This window comes from Archocentrus centrarchus, chromosome 8 (genome assembly GCF_007364275.1).
Source record: "Archocentrus centrarchus isolate MPI-CPG fArcCen1 chromosome 8, fArcCen1, whole genome shotgun sequence".
NCBI classification, from domain to species: Eukaryota; Metazoa; Chordata; class Actinopteri; order Cichliformes; family Cichlidae; genus Archocentrus; species Archocentrus centrarchus.
This window is the reverse complement of record NC_044353.1, coordinates 4,003,692-4,024,203: the sequence shown is the minus strand read 5'-3', so window position 1 is coordinate 4,024,203 and position 20,512 is coordinate 4,003,692. Positions and strand designations below refer to the sequence as shown.

The following is a 20,512-nucleotide window of genomic DNA, read 5'->3' as shown; positions in this document are numbered from 1 at the left end:
GTGTCAGTGGTTTCAAATAAAATGGATACCAAGATCCAGAGACACACTATAGTAAACAACTACACAACATGCATTTTCCAGATGATAGCACTGCCATCCAACAGAGAAGACAGAATACCAAAGCATGCGCTTCCAAGCTACTACTACAAGCTTTCTGTGTTTTATCACAATACACATTTAATCAGGATGCAGCCCTATCCGCTACAGCACATTACAATTCTTTTGATTGCAGCATATTTCTGAACATCACACTCAACAGGATTCATGAAAAGAGACTGTATCTTAGTGGGATAATACATTCACTTGTCCTCGGGAAGCAGCTCATCCAGAAACACTTCAACAAGCAATCTATAACTCAAACTGTCTTTGCACACTGAGAAGGTTGCCTGGTTCTCTGCACTAAAAACAAAGCTGCACAACTCGAAAGAGGAAAGAAAACAAACAAGGCCAATAATCAAGATTGATGGGGTAGTGGACAAAATAGGCCTCAGGGCAAGATATCTGTGCACAGGTAAATATGCACTCGGACTCTAAATGTTACAGAAGGTTATTAGTCCTCATTTTAAAGGGTAATTCAGGGTATTGTAAGTGGAGTATTTTCAGATGGTATTTAACAAAGTGCAAAAGGCTTAAAATGAGTCAACATGAAACACAATAATCCAAAGTTTCAAAACTGCAGCAGTGCTTCAGCTGTCCTGCATGTTGTGTTTGCTCTTAAACTGTTGCACATGTCCAGAGGGGTTTAGAGACACCGTGACTGGAGCTGCTGCGGTGAGGACAGACATCAGCCCTGTATTGATAATCTGGTAACGTATAAATATTAAATGCAGCGATGCTCCTGTAGTTGCACCGTCTGCTCTGACAGTATCTTAAACGTATGCCATGGACAGAGCTGTTTGGTATGCATTTCATTACAGGAGAGGTGTTAATTGATTAATTGATTTGATAAATCTTCAGGTCATACACCATGACTGATGTGCGTCACTGGTGTTCCTGCTTAAAATGCTGCAGCACTGTGTGTGTTTGGCTGAGCTGACAGCCTGCCTCTCCTCCCACCATATTCATCTATTTATAAATTTAGCAGTTTTGTAGGGTTTTCAATTATTACCACGTCATCAGTGTTTTGCACACACAGACTTTACTTGTGCAGCTTTGAATACACCCGAGTGGCCCATCCAATTATATTTCGCTACTCATTTTAAAATCTCATTTTTATTTTTTGATCCATCTGAGAGACAGGCGGTATCTATGATCCGCTCGTTACTACTTTGAGATTTCAGTCACTGCTAACTTTGCTCTTCTCCGTGGCTGGCAGGAGTGTCCCACAGACTGGTCGCACCACATACTTTGTACACTAGCTCCATCTGACCACAGCGGTCTCTGCAGGCAGATGGACCGTCCCCAGACTGGAGCAGAGTACCAATACGCCACCTCTGCTTTTGTCAGCAACTCCAAAGTGATTTCCATGTATTTTTTTTTTTTTTAAATGATTTGCTGCTCCCTGAGCATCCTCACGTGTCCAATGGAGCCATTTTAAATCAGTAGCCTGTGCTGTAAGGAGCCCTACAAGTGACACAACCAATCAATTATACAGAGCCTGGGGACGCTGAGATCAGGAAGAGCCAGCTAAAACCTGTGTGTTATTTAGCCAGCCAATAGCAGAGCGAGCATGGACGCCGTTGTGTCTGTGTGCCGTTTCTGTGAGCGAGCACGCGGCTGTACGGGGGCGGCGGGAGTGCCACGATTCAGTAGTGCTGTGATTTTAGCAGTGGACCCAGGACGGGCGGTTTATTTTCATCCGTCGCCTTGTGAGTGACGGTCCAATCAAGCTTGGGACGGGCTGTCAAGCCTGTCAGGCTGAGGAATGAGAGGAGATGGGAATCAAAGACACAGAGCAGGACCAAACCATGATGGACGGACCTTAAACCCACCAGCCACACAGGCAGACAAGGGCAGAAGGGAGGGGATGAAAGAAACTGGGAGGAGGGGGTGGGCGATAAAATGGAAATGTGTGGGTGGAAAAAGAGGCTGCAGAAAGAGAGGGCTCAAAGAAAGCAGGGGGAGAAAATGGTGAAAAGCAAAGAAAAACATCATGTTTAAGTGAACACAGCACATGTAGGTGCAGAATACTTTCTTACCAATCCAGCGCATGAGTGAGGTGAGAATCTGAAGATACTTGGTCTTCTGAGCGTTGAAGAAGGTGAATGGACCCAACAAAACGGTGAAAACGCTCTGCAGGGAGAGCAAATGGGAAAGTCATGTACACAGTCATGTAAAAGCAACCTTTAAGTGCTTCACGGTTTCACAGTTAAACAATAAGAGCTGGAAAATACTGAAAATACCCATAAAAAAAAAACTACCAGTGCAAAATAAAGTGGCCCAAATACAGTAACATGGCTCCATAAAACTAAAAGGGTCAATAAAATATAAAAATGAAATGGTTCAGAAAAGCAACAAAAGCTCAATAAACTAGAACAAACAAATCAATAAGGAAAGCGGCTCCATAGAAACAAACTTATTCTGATGTACATATTGAATTTGTATTGTGCAGAGGACAGCAAACTAAACTTAACCAATAGAGTAAGAGTAGAATCATCCACCATGAATGATGCGCTACCTGTTAGAGCTAACACACTGAACACACCTGAACAACACTTTGTGTTCTTTGACTTTCAACTGTGAAGGTTTGTGTCACTTTAAAGGCCGTTAGTTTCTGCTACACAACTTGTTCAAGTTCTCAATCTAAATTTAAATCAAAGAAAATTAATTTAAAGGGGACCTATTCTGTTCATTTCCAGATACATGTTTTTATTTTTTTTAGCTTTGGATGATTCACACTTCAAAATAATCGTTTTAATAATGCTGGGCCTTCGTGCAGCCCCACAGTTCATCCTCTGTCTGAATCAAGCCATCTTAGCCCCTCGTGAACAGGTTTGAGCATGAACTGGTCATGGGTATGACCTCATTATTGATCGAAACTATGGCCACCCACAATTATAACAGCATCTGTCAGGGGTTCTTCTTGCACAGAAAAACATTTGAAACCCCTCCAGAGGAAAAATCAGCAGGACTGTAATACAATTTATATTTTTTGGTTTTTAAAGCATAAAACAGAGGAAAATAAATAAACAAATAACAGAAAATAAGCATATACCACAATAGCAAAAGTGCCCCACTAGCCAGTTTTTTGCTGCAAGTCATTTCTGAGTATTTTAGGAAAGACATAAATAAATAACCTGAATGTTTGGTCTGCTCAGTCCAAAATATTCATGGGAAAACGCTCCCTCGGGATATACGTTAAACATTATTTTACCTTTACCTTTGAGAGCTTAAAGAAAAACTGTTAATTGGAAAAACTCTTTTTGCCTTTAGCATTGCAGCTTTTTCCAACTCGTGCGGTTAACTGAGCCTGCAAACCTCAGCCAGCGACTCGCGTTTTTGTTTTGCAGCTGTGACACCGACATGCAATTCTGAAACGCTATTGGAGACGCAACTTTCCTCAAATGCTCTCAAAATCCCATCAGCACTCTCAAAGATGGGTAAAAAGATGAAGAGGTGGCCCAATCCATAGTACAACAAAAATTTTAAATCCTCCCAGGCCACAGCTCTGATTGCCTATCAGATACTTTCTTTATCAAGAGCTGCAATCAGACACAGCAGCTCAGCTACTGTAGCTCCAATCCCATCAGCTCCCATTGCTCCCTCTCCTCCACGCCTGCAAACGCACTCCCTTCATCCATCTCTTCCACATCCCCGTTCTCTGACACTCTCAGGTCTGACTGCACAGTTTGAGTGGCATCTGATCTCCGAGGCAGTCACTTGTGTGCTTTTTCATCTGAAGAGCAGCCTGCAGGCTTTCAAAGAGAGGACCTCACCCTTCATCAAACACACACACACACACACACACACACACACACACACACACACACACACACACACCTCTGTGAGAGTGCAGAAAGATTTCAGCTTCACAGCTGATGTGTAGAAAGAAGCTACATAACACCTATATTGGAGTATTTGGGATTTCAGAAAGACTTCAATGGTACTTTGAAGAGAAAAAAAAAGGTCATCATTTATGGCAATTTAAAAAAAAATCAAGTTTATTTAAAATGAATTTGGCACTTTGAAATCCTGCTGAGGAAAACACCCAATGCCACCAATGTATTCCTGGCCAAGGACAAAATGAAATAACCAGAGTTTGTATAAAAGGCTGATTAACATGGCAACATGAAGACAGAGGAGATCGATGGAGAGAGATCAACATATTGCACTTCTACTGAAACCTCTATAAATGGGTCAATTTCCTTTTTTTTTTTTTTAATTTTCAGACCTTCTTGGTCTCCAGAGGATGATATTAATGACTTTAGCAAAATTCTTTTCCACCACCACAAGTTTATATTGGTTTTTTCTCTATATGTATAAATGCCTCAAGAAGTATTTGATGGATTTATTCAGACACTGAGAATAAATATAAGAACAAAGCCTGTCCACTTCCTATTGATCCAAATGTACTGAAACTGGCTGCAATCCAAAAAATATGCCCCAATGAACTGGAGTGAAGGATGCTAAAATAATTATTTACATCTGTTAAATTAGTTTCCCTAAATTTAACATTAACTGTTAAATTTATGCACTGGGCAGACAATTTTGCACGAGTAATGTAACCAACCAACCAGTTAGTGTGGCAAAATGGTCCAATATTCACCAGCTAGTTGATAACATTACTAATTTGCACTAATTTGTGCAACTTTAGACCAATTTGGTGATTCAAAAATGCCCAACGGGACCTCACAGAGTTTTTCCAAAGTTTGAAGCAATGAATGAGGAAACAAAAGAGGAATTTTAGACAGCAAGAGCGCAAAAGGTGTACAAATGCACAGCTGGGCTATCTGTGTGTTTGACAGAAAAAGAGAAGAAAAAACACAACAGCTTTTAATCCTGCTGAATAATGATGATGCCTATATCTCTATATATTAAAAGTATTACCAGCTGTCCTCTTGGCAAAGTGCAGTCTAAGCTCAGGCTGAGCCAAAGCATAAATCTGCAACAGCCACTGGAGGTAATGAATGAACCATTATGAAGAGAGATGTGTCTGAAGAAGAAAGTGAAATTAATGGCAGCTGGCTGACAGAAAGCAGTATTTTAGCCCTGAAGCACGGTGGCACGCTTTCCTGTACCTTTATTTTATGTCTAAAGATCACGCTGGAAACTACAGAATGGCAATCTGAGGTCAAATTTTAGATTGACTTTGACTCTGAAATGTATTTGTCGTGATGATGAAAAAGGCTGCTGTGTATTTATCAGTCTGATCATTCTTTTTGTTCTGGTTTTCTGCGATTCCACTGAAGGACCTGTACTCGTAATACAGACTATTTTGTACATGAATAGGCAGAAAGTTGACTAATCATGAGTGCAATCTGTACAACATGTACTGAGGACCAGGATGATTAATTATAAGTGACTTGGCATGGGTTAATACTCTAATATGAATTACACACTTTCACATGTTCTCAAAAATTTCTTGAACAAGTTCTTAATTAACAAGATTTTTAAAATTCAGACAAATTAAATTCTCTACATTAAGTGAACAAAATATTCCAAATGTGTTTGAAGTCAGTTAAATTCACAAGATTTTATTTATGCAGGATAAAATGTACTTTTTTTCTTTTATTAGAGAATCCCCTAGCATTAAAGTGCATCCAAATCAAATTCAAGCAGAATTTCAGAGGCAGCATGACTGCAAACAAAATCAGTGGAAAAGACCATCTGACACTTTGCCCAGGACTTCATTAAGGTGGATCATAAACAGAAAATCATACACAAGAAGTTCAACGAGTGACAGGAGAAGGGAGCACCGGTCTGTCGTGGTGAAGAGGGAGCTCAGCGTGAAAGTGAAGCTGTCGATTTACCGGTCGATCTATGTCTCTACCCTCACCTGTGGTCACGAGCTTTGGGTAGCGACCGAAAGAAGGAGATCGTGAATAAAAGTGGCAGAAATGAGCTTCCTCTGAAGAGTGGCTGACGTCTCCCTTAGAGATAGGGTGAGGAGTGCAGCCATTCAGGAGGGGCTCAAAGTGGAGCTGCTGCTCCTTCACATCAAAAGGAGCCAGTTGAGGTGGGTTGGGCATCTGCCTCCTGGGCGCCTCCCTACCAGGAGGAACCCCCAAGGCAGACCCAGGATCCCCCTGGATGAGGTGGAGGAGGTGGCTGGGGAGAAGGAGGTCTGGGCTTCTCTGCCTAGGCTGCTGCCCCTGTGACTCGGTCATGCATGGATGGATGGATGCATGGATGGATGTATGGATGCATGCATGGATGGATGTATGGATGCATGCATGCATGGATGGATGTATGGATGCATGCATGGATGGATGTATGGATGCATGCATGGATGGATGGATGCATGCATGGATGGATGGATGGATGCATGCATGGATGCATGCATGGATGGATGCATGGATGCATGCATGGATGGATGTATGGATGCATGCATGGATGGATGTATGGATGCATGCATGGATGGATGGATGCATGGATGCATGGATGCATGCATGGATGGATGTATGGATGCATGCATGGATGGATGTTCAACCATAGATTTCCAGCCAAGCACAGAATACATCAGTATATCAGCCAAACATGTGATAAGGATTTCCTCAGTAAATTATCAGCAAATAAAATATTAGATATTTACAGTGTCAATGGCCAATATTATTTTTATAATGTCAATATGTATCATCTCTGTTGTATAAATAAATAAAATACAAATACAACATATTTGTGTGACATTTTTCAATAGCAATAATCACTTTAAAGGTATACTGGGAACAGCCAATGGAATCACAATAGTTTGTTAGTTTCACAGACCTCATCGGGGTCTACCCCCTAAACGGGTAAATCACAGAGTCAGTTGCCTCTTCTGCATGAAATGGACCAACTGAGCACCAACTACTTCAGTCAGAAGAACGAGTGATGGAGAGTTGTGAAGAATAGTGGTTATTGTAAAGATGACTGCTGCACATTGGAGCTCTGAAATTTTAAACAATTGTACAAACTGCATTTTTTAGTCATCATCAGACCTTCATCAGATCTTCATCTGCTTATTTTATAATAATTAAGATTGGCCCCACAGCTGTAAAAGAATGGCTGTAATTCCTCAGTAGTCAAAGCAATATTTTTGTTCTGTCCCTCCAAATAAAGCAGAAGGCCTGCACGATGAGTCCATGTGATCTCATATTTGTAACTTTAACATGTTCTGGTTTACAGCTAAAATAGAAATTGTGTCAGTGTCCGAAAACTGTACAATGCATTCCCTCAGGTGAGAATCTATATCTCAAAGAATATCGTGAAGTAAAAGAATAGAGAAAATGTGGTGATGACAACAGAAGCTCCGTCAGGGCAGTTCAGGTATGCAGCATCAGTTACCATGGCGGCCGAGCCAGGCACAAACAGAGCCACCTTTGTGACACTGGCTTTAGGCAAAACATACCTTGCTAACCCATTAATCTCCCTTCGTAGTGCCATCCCTCGAGTGTAGCAGAGAAGTAATATCCCTGAGGGTTTACAGCACAGAACCCATGTGTTGTGTATGTGGGACTCTGGCTGATCAATCTCGTAGTAGGATTTGTACTGGTCATGAATCAAGACTACACCTCCAACAGCTTTCAAACTCCCAAAAACACCAATACCAACCAATGGCCTGAGGACACTTGACTGCATTCAACTGCAACTCAGCTACTAGAGCATTACAAGGAAACAGTCCAAAAATAAAGAACTGCAACACATCTTTACTGAGAAAACTCCCGGGGTGCCAGTTAGATCACCAACAGATGCAATAATGTGGCCGCTAAAGTTTGGAGTTAAACCTATATCAAGATATTTGGTGTTTCTTATCCTACTGACCATAATCTTCAAAACGCTTCCCTGAATTTGTGTGCAAGACAGTGAATTAACTGGACAAAAAGGAAATAAACTAAAAATCATCTGACACAGTAACAAGCTTTTGACTTTGGCAGATATAAGATCAGATGTGAGAGGTGCCCAGGAAACAGGAGACTGCATGGAAAATGTCAGGATTTTAGAGAGTGAGAGAGTATGGGAATGGAAACGAAGAGGAGGAAATGAGAGTGGGCGAGGAATCAGATGCCATGTGTTTGTGGGTGACTCAGACCCACAGAGTTGGCATGAGACACCCAAAAGGAGAGAAACTGGTAGGGTCACTAGAGGTACGGCCAGCACGAGGTCACACTTATCCATCCATCCATCCTTCCATTCATCCATCCTTCCATTCATCCATCCATCCATCCATCAATGCAACTCTGCACTTTATTTCCCAGTTTACCCGTTTCATTAGTAATTATGAGATGTTATTGTTTTATGAACTTACTCATGTCACTGATTCAAAGTTTAAAAGCATGTTCATGTAGCACTATAGATCTATAGTGCTTAAATGTATTAGACCACCTGTCATTAAAAACACAAATATTTTAGAAACCTGTCAAACTTGTTTGAAACTAAAAACTGTTTTTTATTCTCAGGCAAATAAACCAAAATCACATTTTTATTCCCAAATTGGAGCCAACACGCTGGACTTCTCTGAGAAGTCAGAAATTAATCAAGCACAACTTTAAATAACGAAAAATGAGGAATAAAAGTAAAGAACTGTAATTTGGCATCTTAAATAATAATGTGCTTCACAGATTTTTCTGCTTTTTTTTGTAAAAACAGTACATTTGAAAATTCATGCATAACAACAACAATTATATTTTAGCATTAAAATATTTTAATTTAAGAACTTGCACATACTTGTGGATTAACCATTACAGAAACATACAAAATTAATTTGGTAATTACCAATACTGTTAATTTAGCTGTGGCATGAACCTTACATTAAGTGCTGGTCTAATAAAATAAAACACTGTACTCTTGCCTCTCCTAACGGCTACATTTTTGTATCATTTGTTAATAAAACTTTTCATATTCCACATTAAAAGCCTCCCAGCAGCTCCTTGGCCCCAACCTTCTGGTTTTATTTTTAACCAATGAAGCAAACAAGCAAAAATTATTCATACAGTGCTTTTTACAGAGGAGAGTCACAAAGTGCTTTACAAGGCCGACGAACAGCACGCAGCACAACACTGAAAGATAGTATGCACAGAGAGAGAAAGGACACTGGAATTACAGTAATACACAAAGAACTAAAAACACAAAAAAAAGAACAAAAAAAAAGATGAAACCGGTTCAAGGACAAAAAAAAAAAGAAGCAATGTTAATATAAAGCCAATCCAGGGCATAGACATAACCCAAATTCCTGCACTAAAGTTCTTTGAGACAATACATATTTTGCTGTTTAATGATGAGATGTAAACATTTAATAATAAATCTAGAAAGTCAGAGCAGCGTGTTTAATTATTAGCAGTGATCGAAATGTTCCAGGAAGAGAAGAAGAAGGTGTTCTCATCACGCACATGCCGACAGACTGATTTTCAGGGAGGTGGTGAAATCACAGGGATGCAAACCTGGTGAGTTTGCCAGTCAGTAACAGTTTCTGAATGTTCTCCTCTCAGTCCCAGTACTGTGCCCCCCCCCCCCCCCCCCCCCCGCCTCAGGACAGCACAGTTCAAGTCTCCCTGAAGGACAAATTCACTCTGCCCGACCCCACGATGATGAGACGGGGGGAAAAAGGAGGTATTCTCCTTGACCAGTTTCTCACTGGACTCATCAGCACAGGGCTCAGAAACCACGGACTCTTTGAAAAGTGCTCAGTTGTGGCCGGAGACCCACCTCTCATCACCAGAGTCACCTTCACATGAAATCTGGGTGACTTTGACACAGACGTTGAGGCTTGCTCTCTGCGCAAGTATGATTTTCACTTCAGATTTCATGATGCAGAAGATGATTCAACACCTTATGTGGTAGATAAAAAATTAAGCCGCACACCTACTGAAGAACCATCGCTCATTTAACTCTGATGATGTCTGCTCTAAGCAGCAGTATCCGCATTCAGATCAGAGCCTGTGTAGAGTTTCAGTGAGCACGGTCTGCTGTGGCTGGAAATGTGCAGCTGTGTCCACCAGAAAAATAAAACTGCCAGACAGCAAGAGATTAATATTACTGGGATTTCATAACGCAGACAGATTGAATGACACTTGCTTCCAATGCATTTATTCATTTAATACTTTGTTCAGACCGCTCTAGCAATTTCATCCCGCTCCTGTTTGTAAGGCCGGCGCACAGATTTTGTCTGCATTTTTGCCTCCCCTCCACAGAAACTGCTTACGTTTCACGCTCGCTTTAATAAATGTCGCAATAAACAAAAACAAATTGTGTCAGGAGAAAAGTGGCATGGATCAATTTAGTGTGGATGCCCACCCTACCCCCACTCAAACCCCTCCATTCCCTCCTCTTTGGCAGGCTGATGGGTTTTGCTCCTCCGCAGCAGCACACCCATCAACTATGAGCATTTCGGGTTTGACAACAAAGACATTCTTAAAAATCGCCCATTTCTCCTCCTCAGTACAAGAGAACACTCCCAGCATCAGACACCTTCAGCCGCAATCACACACTTCAGTGAAATGCAATAAACAGCGAGTCTGAGATGAGAAACTGCAAAGGTGACCAAAGCAATGATGGATCCAAACACCGAGATCTGTCTTATAATGTCTCAGTGGAGAGCACTGACTGACGGTGCATCAGTAAATACTGAGGAAAACCCATGTTTTATAACCTGAGCGCATAGAGACAAAGTAACTAAAGACACTTCTGGTAAACAGATGAAGTTTGAAAGGGGATCTATTTTACTTTCGCTTTTTCTTTTTGCTGTATTGCATCTCCTGTTTCAGTGGTGGACGCTCATATTAGAAAATGGCCAAGATTTAAAATAATGAGGTCTAAAAGCTCAGATTATCACAGTTTATTTTCTACTCTTGACCCTGTATGATGTCAAAGAGAGGAGATGTACCTAATATAGTCATATTTTGTGAATGAGGGCAGCCAATATCAAGAAATCTGGCTTCAGGGAGGAAGACAAATGATGAACTGACAGGATGAAACAAGGCCCAATATAAGACTTCAATTGAATTGTGAGAGAATAAGAACATGTAGCTGGTAATGAGCAGACTAGGTCATCTTAACTAATACATAATCACAGTAAAACTTTTGCATGTGACTAGTTGCATGAAAATTATTTTCTTGCATCACAAGTTATCTCAAATGCAATAATTAAACATGCAAAACCAGCTCTTATCAGTCCAAATCTGTGCTAGCTGTCACGCATTTATAAAATATGCATCTGAACGTCACTTCAGTGAGGATCCAAATTCTCTTTTTAAACTTTCTGACAGACTGGAGTCAAAGGTTTTTGGAACATAATTTACCTGCAAGAGTCACATATCACAAAGAAAGCTGCCGGGCTGATTGAACTGATTACTGTGAAGTAACGTGAGCCTCTGCTGGGCCACAGCATCAGGGAAGCTACACCCTTTAACTCCGCTAATGTACATAATTAGACTTCAGTTAACATTTGCCTGGTTCTTTATTTTTTAAACTTTTTAAAGTTACTTTAAACTCATGTTCCTTAATTACAGCCCTTTCTGTCTCTTCTTGCATCAGCAGCAGTGCATCTGAAAGTCTGGTGCAGCGACAGCCACGCACTCGTGAGTGTCCCATTAACCCATGTGTATGTGGATAAATTACATAATCAGATCTATAGTATCCACTGACAGCCTTAGCACGACCACACTGTGTCCCTCAGTGTCTCAGCTTAAGACTTTCCAACAGGACTTTATTAACCAAAACGTGGAGTCCGTCTTTTATACTCAGACTCTTAACACCTATGTTGCCAAAGGTCTCATTAAAGTCTAGGGCCCAAATCACAGCACAGGAACATCTGTGTTTCTACCAAAGTCAGAGGGTCCCACAATCTGATGCCCCCTGCTTTCTTACACCAATGGCAGTTGGTGTTCTTTTGCAAGAGGATTTCATTACAAACCTCTGCAGGGTGCAGACACACAACTCAGTCTAGATGATAAAATGATTCTGAACTTGGCAGCGTCCATATGTGAATGTCAAACATGGTGACGGGGGGGGGGGGGGGGGGGGGGGGGGGGGGTCTTTGCTGCACATCCTCCCACATGTCTCTCCTTTCTATTCAACAAAGAATGAAGCAAACTAAAAGCCTTGGCAACTTTTGATGCACTTTGCGTTATGCCACAAAATAAAGTTATAATTTGGAAGGAGGAGATTAATGGGGCTTAGATATGGTGAATGATCTCAGTAATGGCGAAAACCTGCCACCAACTGGCAAACCAGACGATAGCTGTCAATCACTTTGTTTTGGATTTGTGTGGTTGAGAGAGTGCGGGGACTATGAAACGGCATTTAATTGGCAGTAGGTTGCGTAACTGGGAGCTCACGAGCCATTCCACTGGTCGCTTTTAATCACCACATATGTGAGCGCCTCTCCTGAGCCACGTGTCACTTAGGCTCATCATCTATCACAGTTGGGCTATAAGTCAAACACTGACCGTTCACCCCATTTAAGTAATTAATCAACATATTTTTCTCTTCTGTCAGGTCAGCCAAACACTCGTGGCACAGATGTCCTAAAGCTCTAGGACGTCACTGTAGATGAATTTATACCCAGAGCCACATGAGCGCTTTGTTCACAACTGCCACGCTGTCCGTGATTGGGTAACTGCAGATATTGCGTGATAAATGATATTGGCGGGAGCTTCATCAGACTCAAAGAGGGTCAGGAGTAAAATGCCCTGAGGACGAGCAGTTATCACCTTAGGGAGAAAGTCCAGCAGTGAAAATCCTAAGTGCCCCGATGGTGCAGCCTGGGCACCAATAATCCCACCCCCTCCCCTCACAATAAAACAGAGAAAGTAGGATTATGATTCCCAAGCCCCAGAATCCCAAGCTCCCAGGCCATTTGTGTCTGATGTTCATGTTTATTCCGAACAGATTTCAAACAGAAAATGCTGCTACCGTACGTCACTGCTGAGCCACTCTATTATTTATTTTCATCAGGGATGCAAACGCATGAAAAAAGCTGTTAAAAACAACTTAATATAATATAAATATAACCGGCTTGTGCTATATGGTCAGACTGGACCTATGACACTTTTCCTTATTTCCTGTAATATCCTTTTATTTATTAATGAAATAAGCAACAAGCAGCTAGAGTCTGAAATTTTAATTGCTTTAATTCTGATTATTACAGCCTGACGTGACAGTTATTTGTCCGAGTTTAGGCTCCTTATTGTACTTTATTTAGAATTGCATTGAGTCCATTTTCTATTATTTCAGCTCCTTTGCTGCAGTGACGTGGGGGAAACAAATGTGTATTAGCATGTACAGACGAAGTCACTCTGAGAGCTGCTCGTGTTTGTGCAAATGAATGAAAATACAAGCAGCTTATTTTAAAAATACATCAAACATAAAATGATTTAAAAGAAAAAGAAGCACAAAAACATTTATTATATTTTCCAGCTGGAGAATGTAAAGAATCACAGCAATGATGACTGAGCTAGGTCATCTTGTTTTCCAACTTTTGTAATAAATAAAGTATATCCTATCTTATTATTATGTCCACTGAGATGACACCTTCTATCAGATGGGAAACAGGAGACTGGTCCACGTGTTGAGCACCTCGCGAGCAGTGGACGGGCTGTATTAATACCTTCCCACAAAAGGCATCTGACGAGGTCCACGAGCATCTGCAGCATCCACCTTAAAAATCAAATGTTCCTGGGCCTTTAATAAGGACGTAGGTGTCGTTTCTACCTGAAACTCAAGTTTATCGTCTTCTCAAACATCCCCACCTGCTGTGGACTGATTGAGCCATTCCCTCACGCTTTTTTCTCCTCTACACAGACACAACCGCCCTGATTAATGAAAGCGAAGTGAACGTCTTAAGTGACTGATTAATCACTGTCATGTGTTGAGCTAAGCCAGACACTCCCATCTCATCTCATTATTATGAAAGGCTGATGATGACCTCAATCATTACTTATGCAGCCCTTTTTATTCATGCACGTATTTTAAAGAGGCACTCTTTATTTAAGGTGAAGAGGCATTCCACACTGTGCTATAACACATATATAACTAATCTCTTTTCATCAATCTGACTGTAAATGATAGAAAAACAATGAATAATTACACTGCAATAATGCACAGAAACCCCTGCACTAACTAGTACCAATATATCTGCAGTGTTTCCATGCAGCTACTTTATTTTAGTCATGCACTTGGGATTTTTTTTCTCATCTGTAAACAAGATCCCCTTACTCTTATTTTGAAAGTTCAGTGGCTGCTAACCAGCTAGCTTCCTGTCCCCTGGTCCGGTCGCTGTTTTTATGGTCCTCACTATCATTCAGCTGCCTCCCAGCTGTCCTAGATGAGCTTCAGCGCCACTGTTGTGGACTGCAGCTGATAACGGTGGTCACTCCAACCAGAACCTGCAGCAGGTGGAGAATGGATTTGATGTTCCATTATCCCAAGCTCTGCTGCAGAGCGGACTACCATCAGCTGACTGTTGCACCATTATTTACAGCTCCCTCTTTATATCAGGGCCCAGGAAACAGAACTGGACCACCAAAGGGTCCACTGGATGGCTTTGTAAAGTGTGACAACTGTCATTAAGTACTGCAGTTTTTTATTGAAATGCACAGATATTCATGATGTGGTGATGGAAGCATTAGCCTTCTACAGTTTCAGTGTACGAGGGAACGTGATTGGCTGTCAGACTGCACCCACTTCCTTTATAAGATGTCTCCTTGTCATAAAACATTTGCCAGATAAAGATGTAGAACAAAAATGCTATAATTACATGTATTTTTGCAGGTTAGCGTGCTAAAGTTTGTCTCTCCCTGTGTTTGTGTGCTATTTTTGTGCCATATTTTGAAGCGATAAACACTTGAAAATGCCAGCGTTAATTAATTACAAGATGTATTTGAGCGCAAACAGTTACACAGCTGCAATGCAGACAATTCAACAGTGTTTGAAATAGAGCTGAGCTGCTTCCTTGGCAAAAGTGGAATTATTTAAGACCTCAACAACTGCAAGCATCATTTAACTTTAATTAAGACCTTGAGTTGAGACCTTGAATGTGTAAATCTAAGAGGGTTTTTTTTTTTCCAACCCTCTGACAGAAATTAAGACATTGCTCACATTCACTGTGCGAATGAAGCAGTTTTCTTTCCATTATCGCTGACTGAAATTAATCAGTAATGAAAAATGATTCAATTATTCAACATACATTCAAACAGCTGAGTCTAAAGATATGCCTTATATGTTCATGACATGAATGAATGCCTAAAAAAAGAGACTGTTTATTCCAGACAATATTTAATATTAATGATGCACGAGAGACTAAAATGCTCTGTGACTGAATGATGCTGGAAACACCAGTATGACATGTTCACTGCTATGTTTCTGCCATCTATGACAAAGGACGTGAGGGTAGCCCGAGAGGCAGGGAGTAGAAATGGCCCAAAATAGGCCATAAAAGCCCAAGAGATGCATGCAAATCCTTATGATAGTAATAACGAGGAGACTGATTCACTGAATGTACAAGGCGAGGAGAAGGAGGAGGAGGAGGAGAGGCGAGACAAAGATGCTCAAAACGTGATTATGGTGGTTGAGGGGGAAGCAGATAATGTAGATCGAGCCTGGGAGGCAGCACAGCACGGCGCATGTTTGTCAGGATGAAAGAAGAATATGTTCAGCATCATTACTCACCTGAAAACATCCCCATCACACACATCTGACATTTATACAGCATGTTTCACTGCATGCACACTCAATGTGCTTTTCATACGTTCCTTGTATGATTTAGATTGGCTTTATGAAGCAGGACGAAATCATAGACCGTACACAAAAGGTGGATGTATGCAGTCTACGAAGTCACCCAGCAGTTAGTCCCATTCTGAGGGCTACTGCGGAGCATGTTCGCCTTCGCCACGTTGGTGTTTGAGAACCAGGCGTGATGAGCAAAGGACGGCTCTGACTGAGGGTGTACTCACCCTTGACCGACTCAACCACCGCCTGGCCCACCTGGATCACAGGAGGAGTAGGGTTGTTTTCTAAGAGACTTCCATACAATCAGATTTTTTTCTGTCCAAATAAAGCAGTCACCCCCTGCTGGCCATTAGAGAGAGAGCAAGGCACTTATATTGGTTTCAGTGCAGTAGATCGTTCCCCTTCAGCATGATGATACAGGATGAGAGCTGCTTAATATGTGAATATTAACTGTGTGATGTTTGTCTGGTGGAAAAGCTCAAACTGTGTGCATGATAACATTTCCTAAATAGACAGGTAACTAAAAAAACAAACAAAAGCAAGTAAATATTATTAACAGATGAAACAAATGATGGATTCAGGGTCAATATTGTGTGAATTTCTCATACTGTGTGTGCACATTTGTTTTTCATGAGAAAGGAATAAAGTGCTTATCTGCTGACAGCAGAAGCCTCTCCATCCATCTCTTATGTGACCGTCTCTGTCAGCTGGATGCTGCTCTCAGGGCCACCATTTGGCTTCATATATTCAACTACATTCAATGCTCTGCACCGACACACGGAGAGTATGTGTGCATATATAAACATATCATTGTGTCTGTCCCGGAACTCGTTTTACATCCAAAGTATAACTGAAGCAGGCTTCAGAAGTCAGAGAACTGGACGCTGTCGCGATGTGTCTGCTATGACCGATAAAACACATCAAATATTTTGTTTCAATAAATAAGAGATTACAGTGAAGGACGCGGATATTTAACAGCATCTATGTCCCTCAGTAAAAGGTCTTTTTCAGTGCTGTTTACTTTGCTTAGACTGTGATACTTTGTGCTGCACAACACCTTGTCCACATACCCTACTGAAACCCATGTGCTAACCCACAACAAGTAAAACACAACCAACCAAGTAGCATAAACTGTTAATAATGTCCACCAGGAAAGTGATGTGATTTCGTTTCGTTTTTTTCTTTTGGTCTGCATAGGCATTAATATAAGAGGTGGGACTTGACCCAGATTAGATGTGCTTAACTTTTGAATGTTTGGGAGGGTTTTTGCCTGTTTTGGGGGCAAAAAAAAAAGGGGGGCACAAAACATGGACTCACATCTCCAAAATCACGTACAACAATACAAATAATAATACGAAATAGAAGTAGGAAAAAGGAGGAAACATTAACTTGATGTTCTCAAGAAAATATCACAAACTTCAGATTCAGACATCCAACAGAATCCAGGGAGTGAATTCATGCATGATGTAGAGGGGATTTCAGCCTTAGCGGAGGCCCTGCCGCCTGCCACACATATACAATTAAAGATAGGACAACAACGAGGTGGAGACGTGGCAAAGCGAAGAAGAAAGAACAGACACAGAAGGAGAATGGCTGATAGCGTTTCCTGCGACAGCGCTGCAGAGCAAGTCATTATATTTTAAAGAGCGGATGAATGTGCATCACAAACTAACGCTCAGCAACAAAAACAAAGTGTCTGGTTTGGGGTCTGACTTTTTTTTTCTTCCCCCTTCATTTTCTCTACAATGTATTTATTGCTGTCATAAATAGAAAAAAGGGCAACAACACGCTGCTCCTCCCATTCAACAAACATCAGTCCATATCCCAGAAAACTAAATCTCCATTTTCACACATCAAATAAAAACATGCCAGCCACACCCACCAACCTCTGGGTAACACACCAGCCCCCAAAGTCCTATGTCTATAGCCATGTGTCGTGAGCTATAATAACTGAAGGATTGGAGGGGGGAGAAGACCCCCAGAAGGAGCGAGCCAGCTAACCAACTGGCTCAGTGACGGACCGAGGTCGCCGTGGAGCGCGTGTGACACAATCTGAAATTTGGATGACATCATCCAGCAAAAATCTGAGAAGATTAACTGTGAGACATTCAAGACCACAGAGCCAACCCGATGGACACACATAGAGCAGAGACACCTTCATTTCACTGCAGTGCTCCTAAATCACGCAGATCTCATCACTGTCAAACAGTGACTGTCGCAATATGCAAGCACAGTAAATGAGCTGGCTGGACTGTTTTTGTGGCAGAACTCATGTGTAAAAGTTAATCACACATCGGTCATCTGCAGAGTGATTTAGAAGGTGATTAGGATGTTCCACTTCCATGATTTCAATAACAACAAAAGGCCTGTCGGGTAATGGGGTCATATTTTCCCTGCATTCTGCTCGCAAACTTATAATGAAAACTAAACAAAGAAAATTCAGAAAAACAAAAACTAATGCGCCCATTAACGCAGAGCATCAGAGGGTTCAGACTGGGGGGGTGGTGGAGGGGTTGGGTGCCATTCAACCACCCAACAAGCACTTCTATTGGAATATACTGCCACCTTTAACCTTATTATTACTACTTTCTTGAGTGACTGCAGTCATTATAGAGTAAAATGTCTCCACACCTCCAAACATTTGAATCAGAACTGTTAATTTAGCACACAGGTAAGAACCACCATAAATGAGCCATCTGAAGATACCATATCTAAAAGAATAAATAAGAACAGCAGCTTTGGGAAGCACAAAAAAAAAAAAACTTACCAATGAGCACTTCAATCATTCCCTGCAGTCTTTGTACAATAAAAGTAAATAAATAAAATCAGTGCTGATATGACTTTCCAATGTTTAATCATCAACAGTGTTTGTTCTATTCCACAGCCTCTGAGATCTTAGCTTATGCTACAGGGAACACCAGTGTTTTGAGATTGCAGCACAACCCAAATTGTTGTGACTGTGTACAATGAACTCGTGATTTAGTTGACTCTGAAAGGCGAGGACCAGGTCTGCAACCCCTCACAGTCAGTGGCATAAAGACAGCAATAAAACAGCAACAACACCGAGTCAGTCTGCTACGAGTTTGTGATCAAATGAGGTCAAGTTGGCAATCGCATGCAACCTGTTTATGATAAATCACAAACCTGTCACCATCTACATTCACAGAAGTTTACATCAGCTGCTTACATTCAGACTCCAGTCAGAACCTCAAAGATCTGAAACAGAAACTCAGAAAGTCCTTCAAATAGTGACACAGGCGGGGTGCCTCCCACCCGGCGACCTGTGCAACTGCCCTGCGATCCAAAGTGGAGCTCTGCAACTACCTGCAATCGGTCGCAGAACACAAAAAAATTCAGTGCATTTACCAGTTTCTGCAATTTCCTAGTTGCAAGAAGGAGAAGCAGAAGATTGACTACTAATGTCAGCTGCACTGTAAGACAGTGGAGTTGTTGTTTGTCCCACTGCAGGACAACAAATGTTTGTGTAATCTTACTTTTTTGAAAAAAAATTGATAATTTGACCTGTTTCAAGCCCAATTATTTAAATGATCAGGCAATAATTTTGCAGGGTAAATGAGGTCAAGGACTGGTGGAACATAATAGCCAGACAAGTGCCCGCTGGAGAAACTGTGGTGAGAAGCCTGAAAACCACTCATATTTTGGGAGTGCTCTCTTCTGGATAATTTTTGGAGGGAGAAGTTTGATTTATTTGACAAAATATTCCACATTCAGCTACCCAGGACACCATTTCTGCCCATCCTTGAGGTTATTTCAGAAGCAGTGAGGAAAAGAGGATATATTTACTTTAGCAGCAGCCTAGGAGGTAATAACACTGGTTTAAAAAAGACCCTCAACTCAGTCAATATTGAAGTCAGTAGTTAAAGGAACACACACAGGGAAAATGACTCTTTTCTCCAAGAATACTGCTTTCTACCTTCAAACCAAACCTTGCATTTGCTGCACAATGTCATGGCTTTGAACAAGCTGCCGTTTTAGAGACATTTGTCTAATTACAACCTACAAAATGCAAATGTGCTTCTCAAGGAACAAGCCGTTAAACACCTACCAAGGTAAAAATAACACGCAGCAGGGAACGGTGCTGATTTATGACAGGCTTGAGACATATCTGGGCAGGACATGAGAAATGATCATTTGCTTTTGGTTTAATAGGACAATGACCATTTCGCTCCACCTGTCAACTCAAGCATTATAAAACAGAAAGCAAAAAAAAAAAAAGGATGGAGAAAAAGCAATAAAAGCCATTTCCTCCCAAATGATAGATGGATGAAAAAAAAATTGGAATAAACCAATAAAATAAAGCCTTATATGGATTCTTTCAAATTGAAAAAGACAATTACTGGATGTTTTATGTAGGGAAGGGCACAACGGGTCAGTGGACAGCGTTTAAACAGATGCTCCCTGCAGAGTAACGAGGGAGCGCCGTGACCTAACTACCCAATCAATTCAGGACACTGGAATGAACTGCAGTCTTCGGCGTACAAACCCCCAAACATGCAGCAGGACGCGTAATGAGCTCAAGGTTACACCGGGTCTCGATGTAGACAGCTATTGTTAACCTGTCTGCATTTTAATTGCAGCCGAGAACTCCTGTATGTTGGATGTAAATCACATTCGCTGGCCTTCAAATCCCTCTGAAATGTCCTTGTACCAAATCACCAGCTTTGAACTCCTCACATTCTGCATGTTGATT

The 20,512-nt window shown here is 41.3% G+C and overlaps 1 protein-coding gene across 2 annotated transcripts in view; it reads right to left on the bottom strand.

Annotated features, from left to right (window-relative positions):
- Positions 1-20,512, bottom strand: part of tmem104 (transmembrane protein 104) — a 73,517-nt gene that overhangs the window by 13,695 nt on the left and 39,310 nt on the right. For both annotated transcript variants that reach the window (XM_030736421.1, XM_030736422.1), the window contains exon 9: positions 2,139-2,232. In XM_030736421.1, coding sequence (XP_030592281.1) covers positions 2,139-2,232 — 94 coding nt within the window. The remainder of the gene's footprint in view (positions 1-2,138; positions 2,233-20,512) is intronic.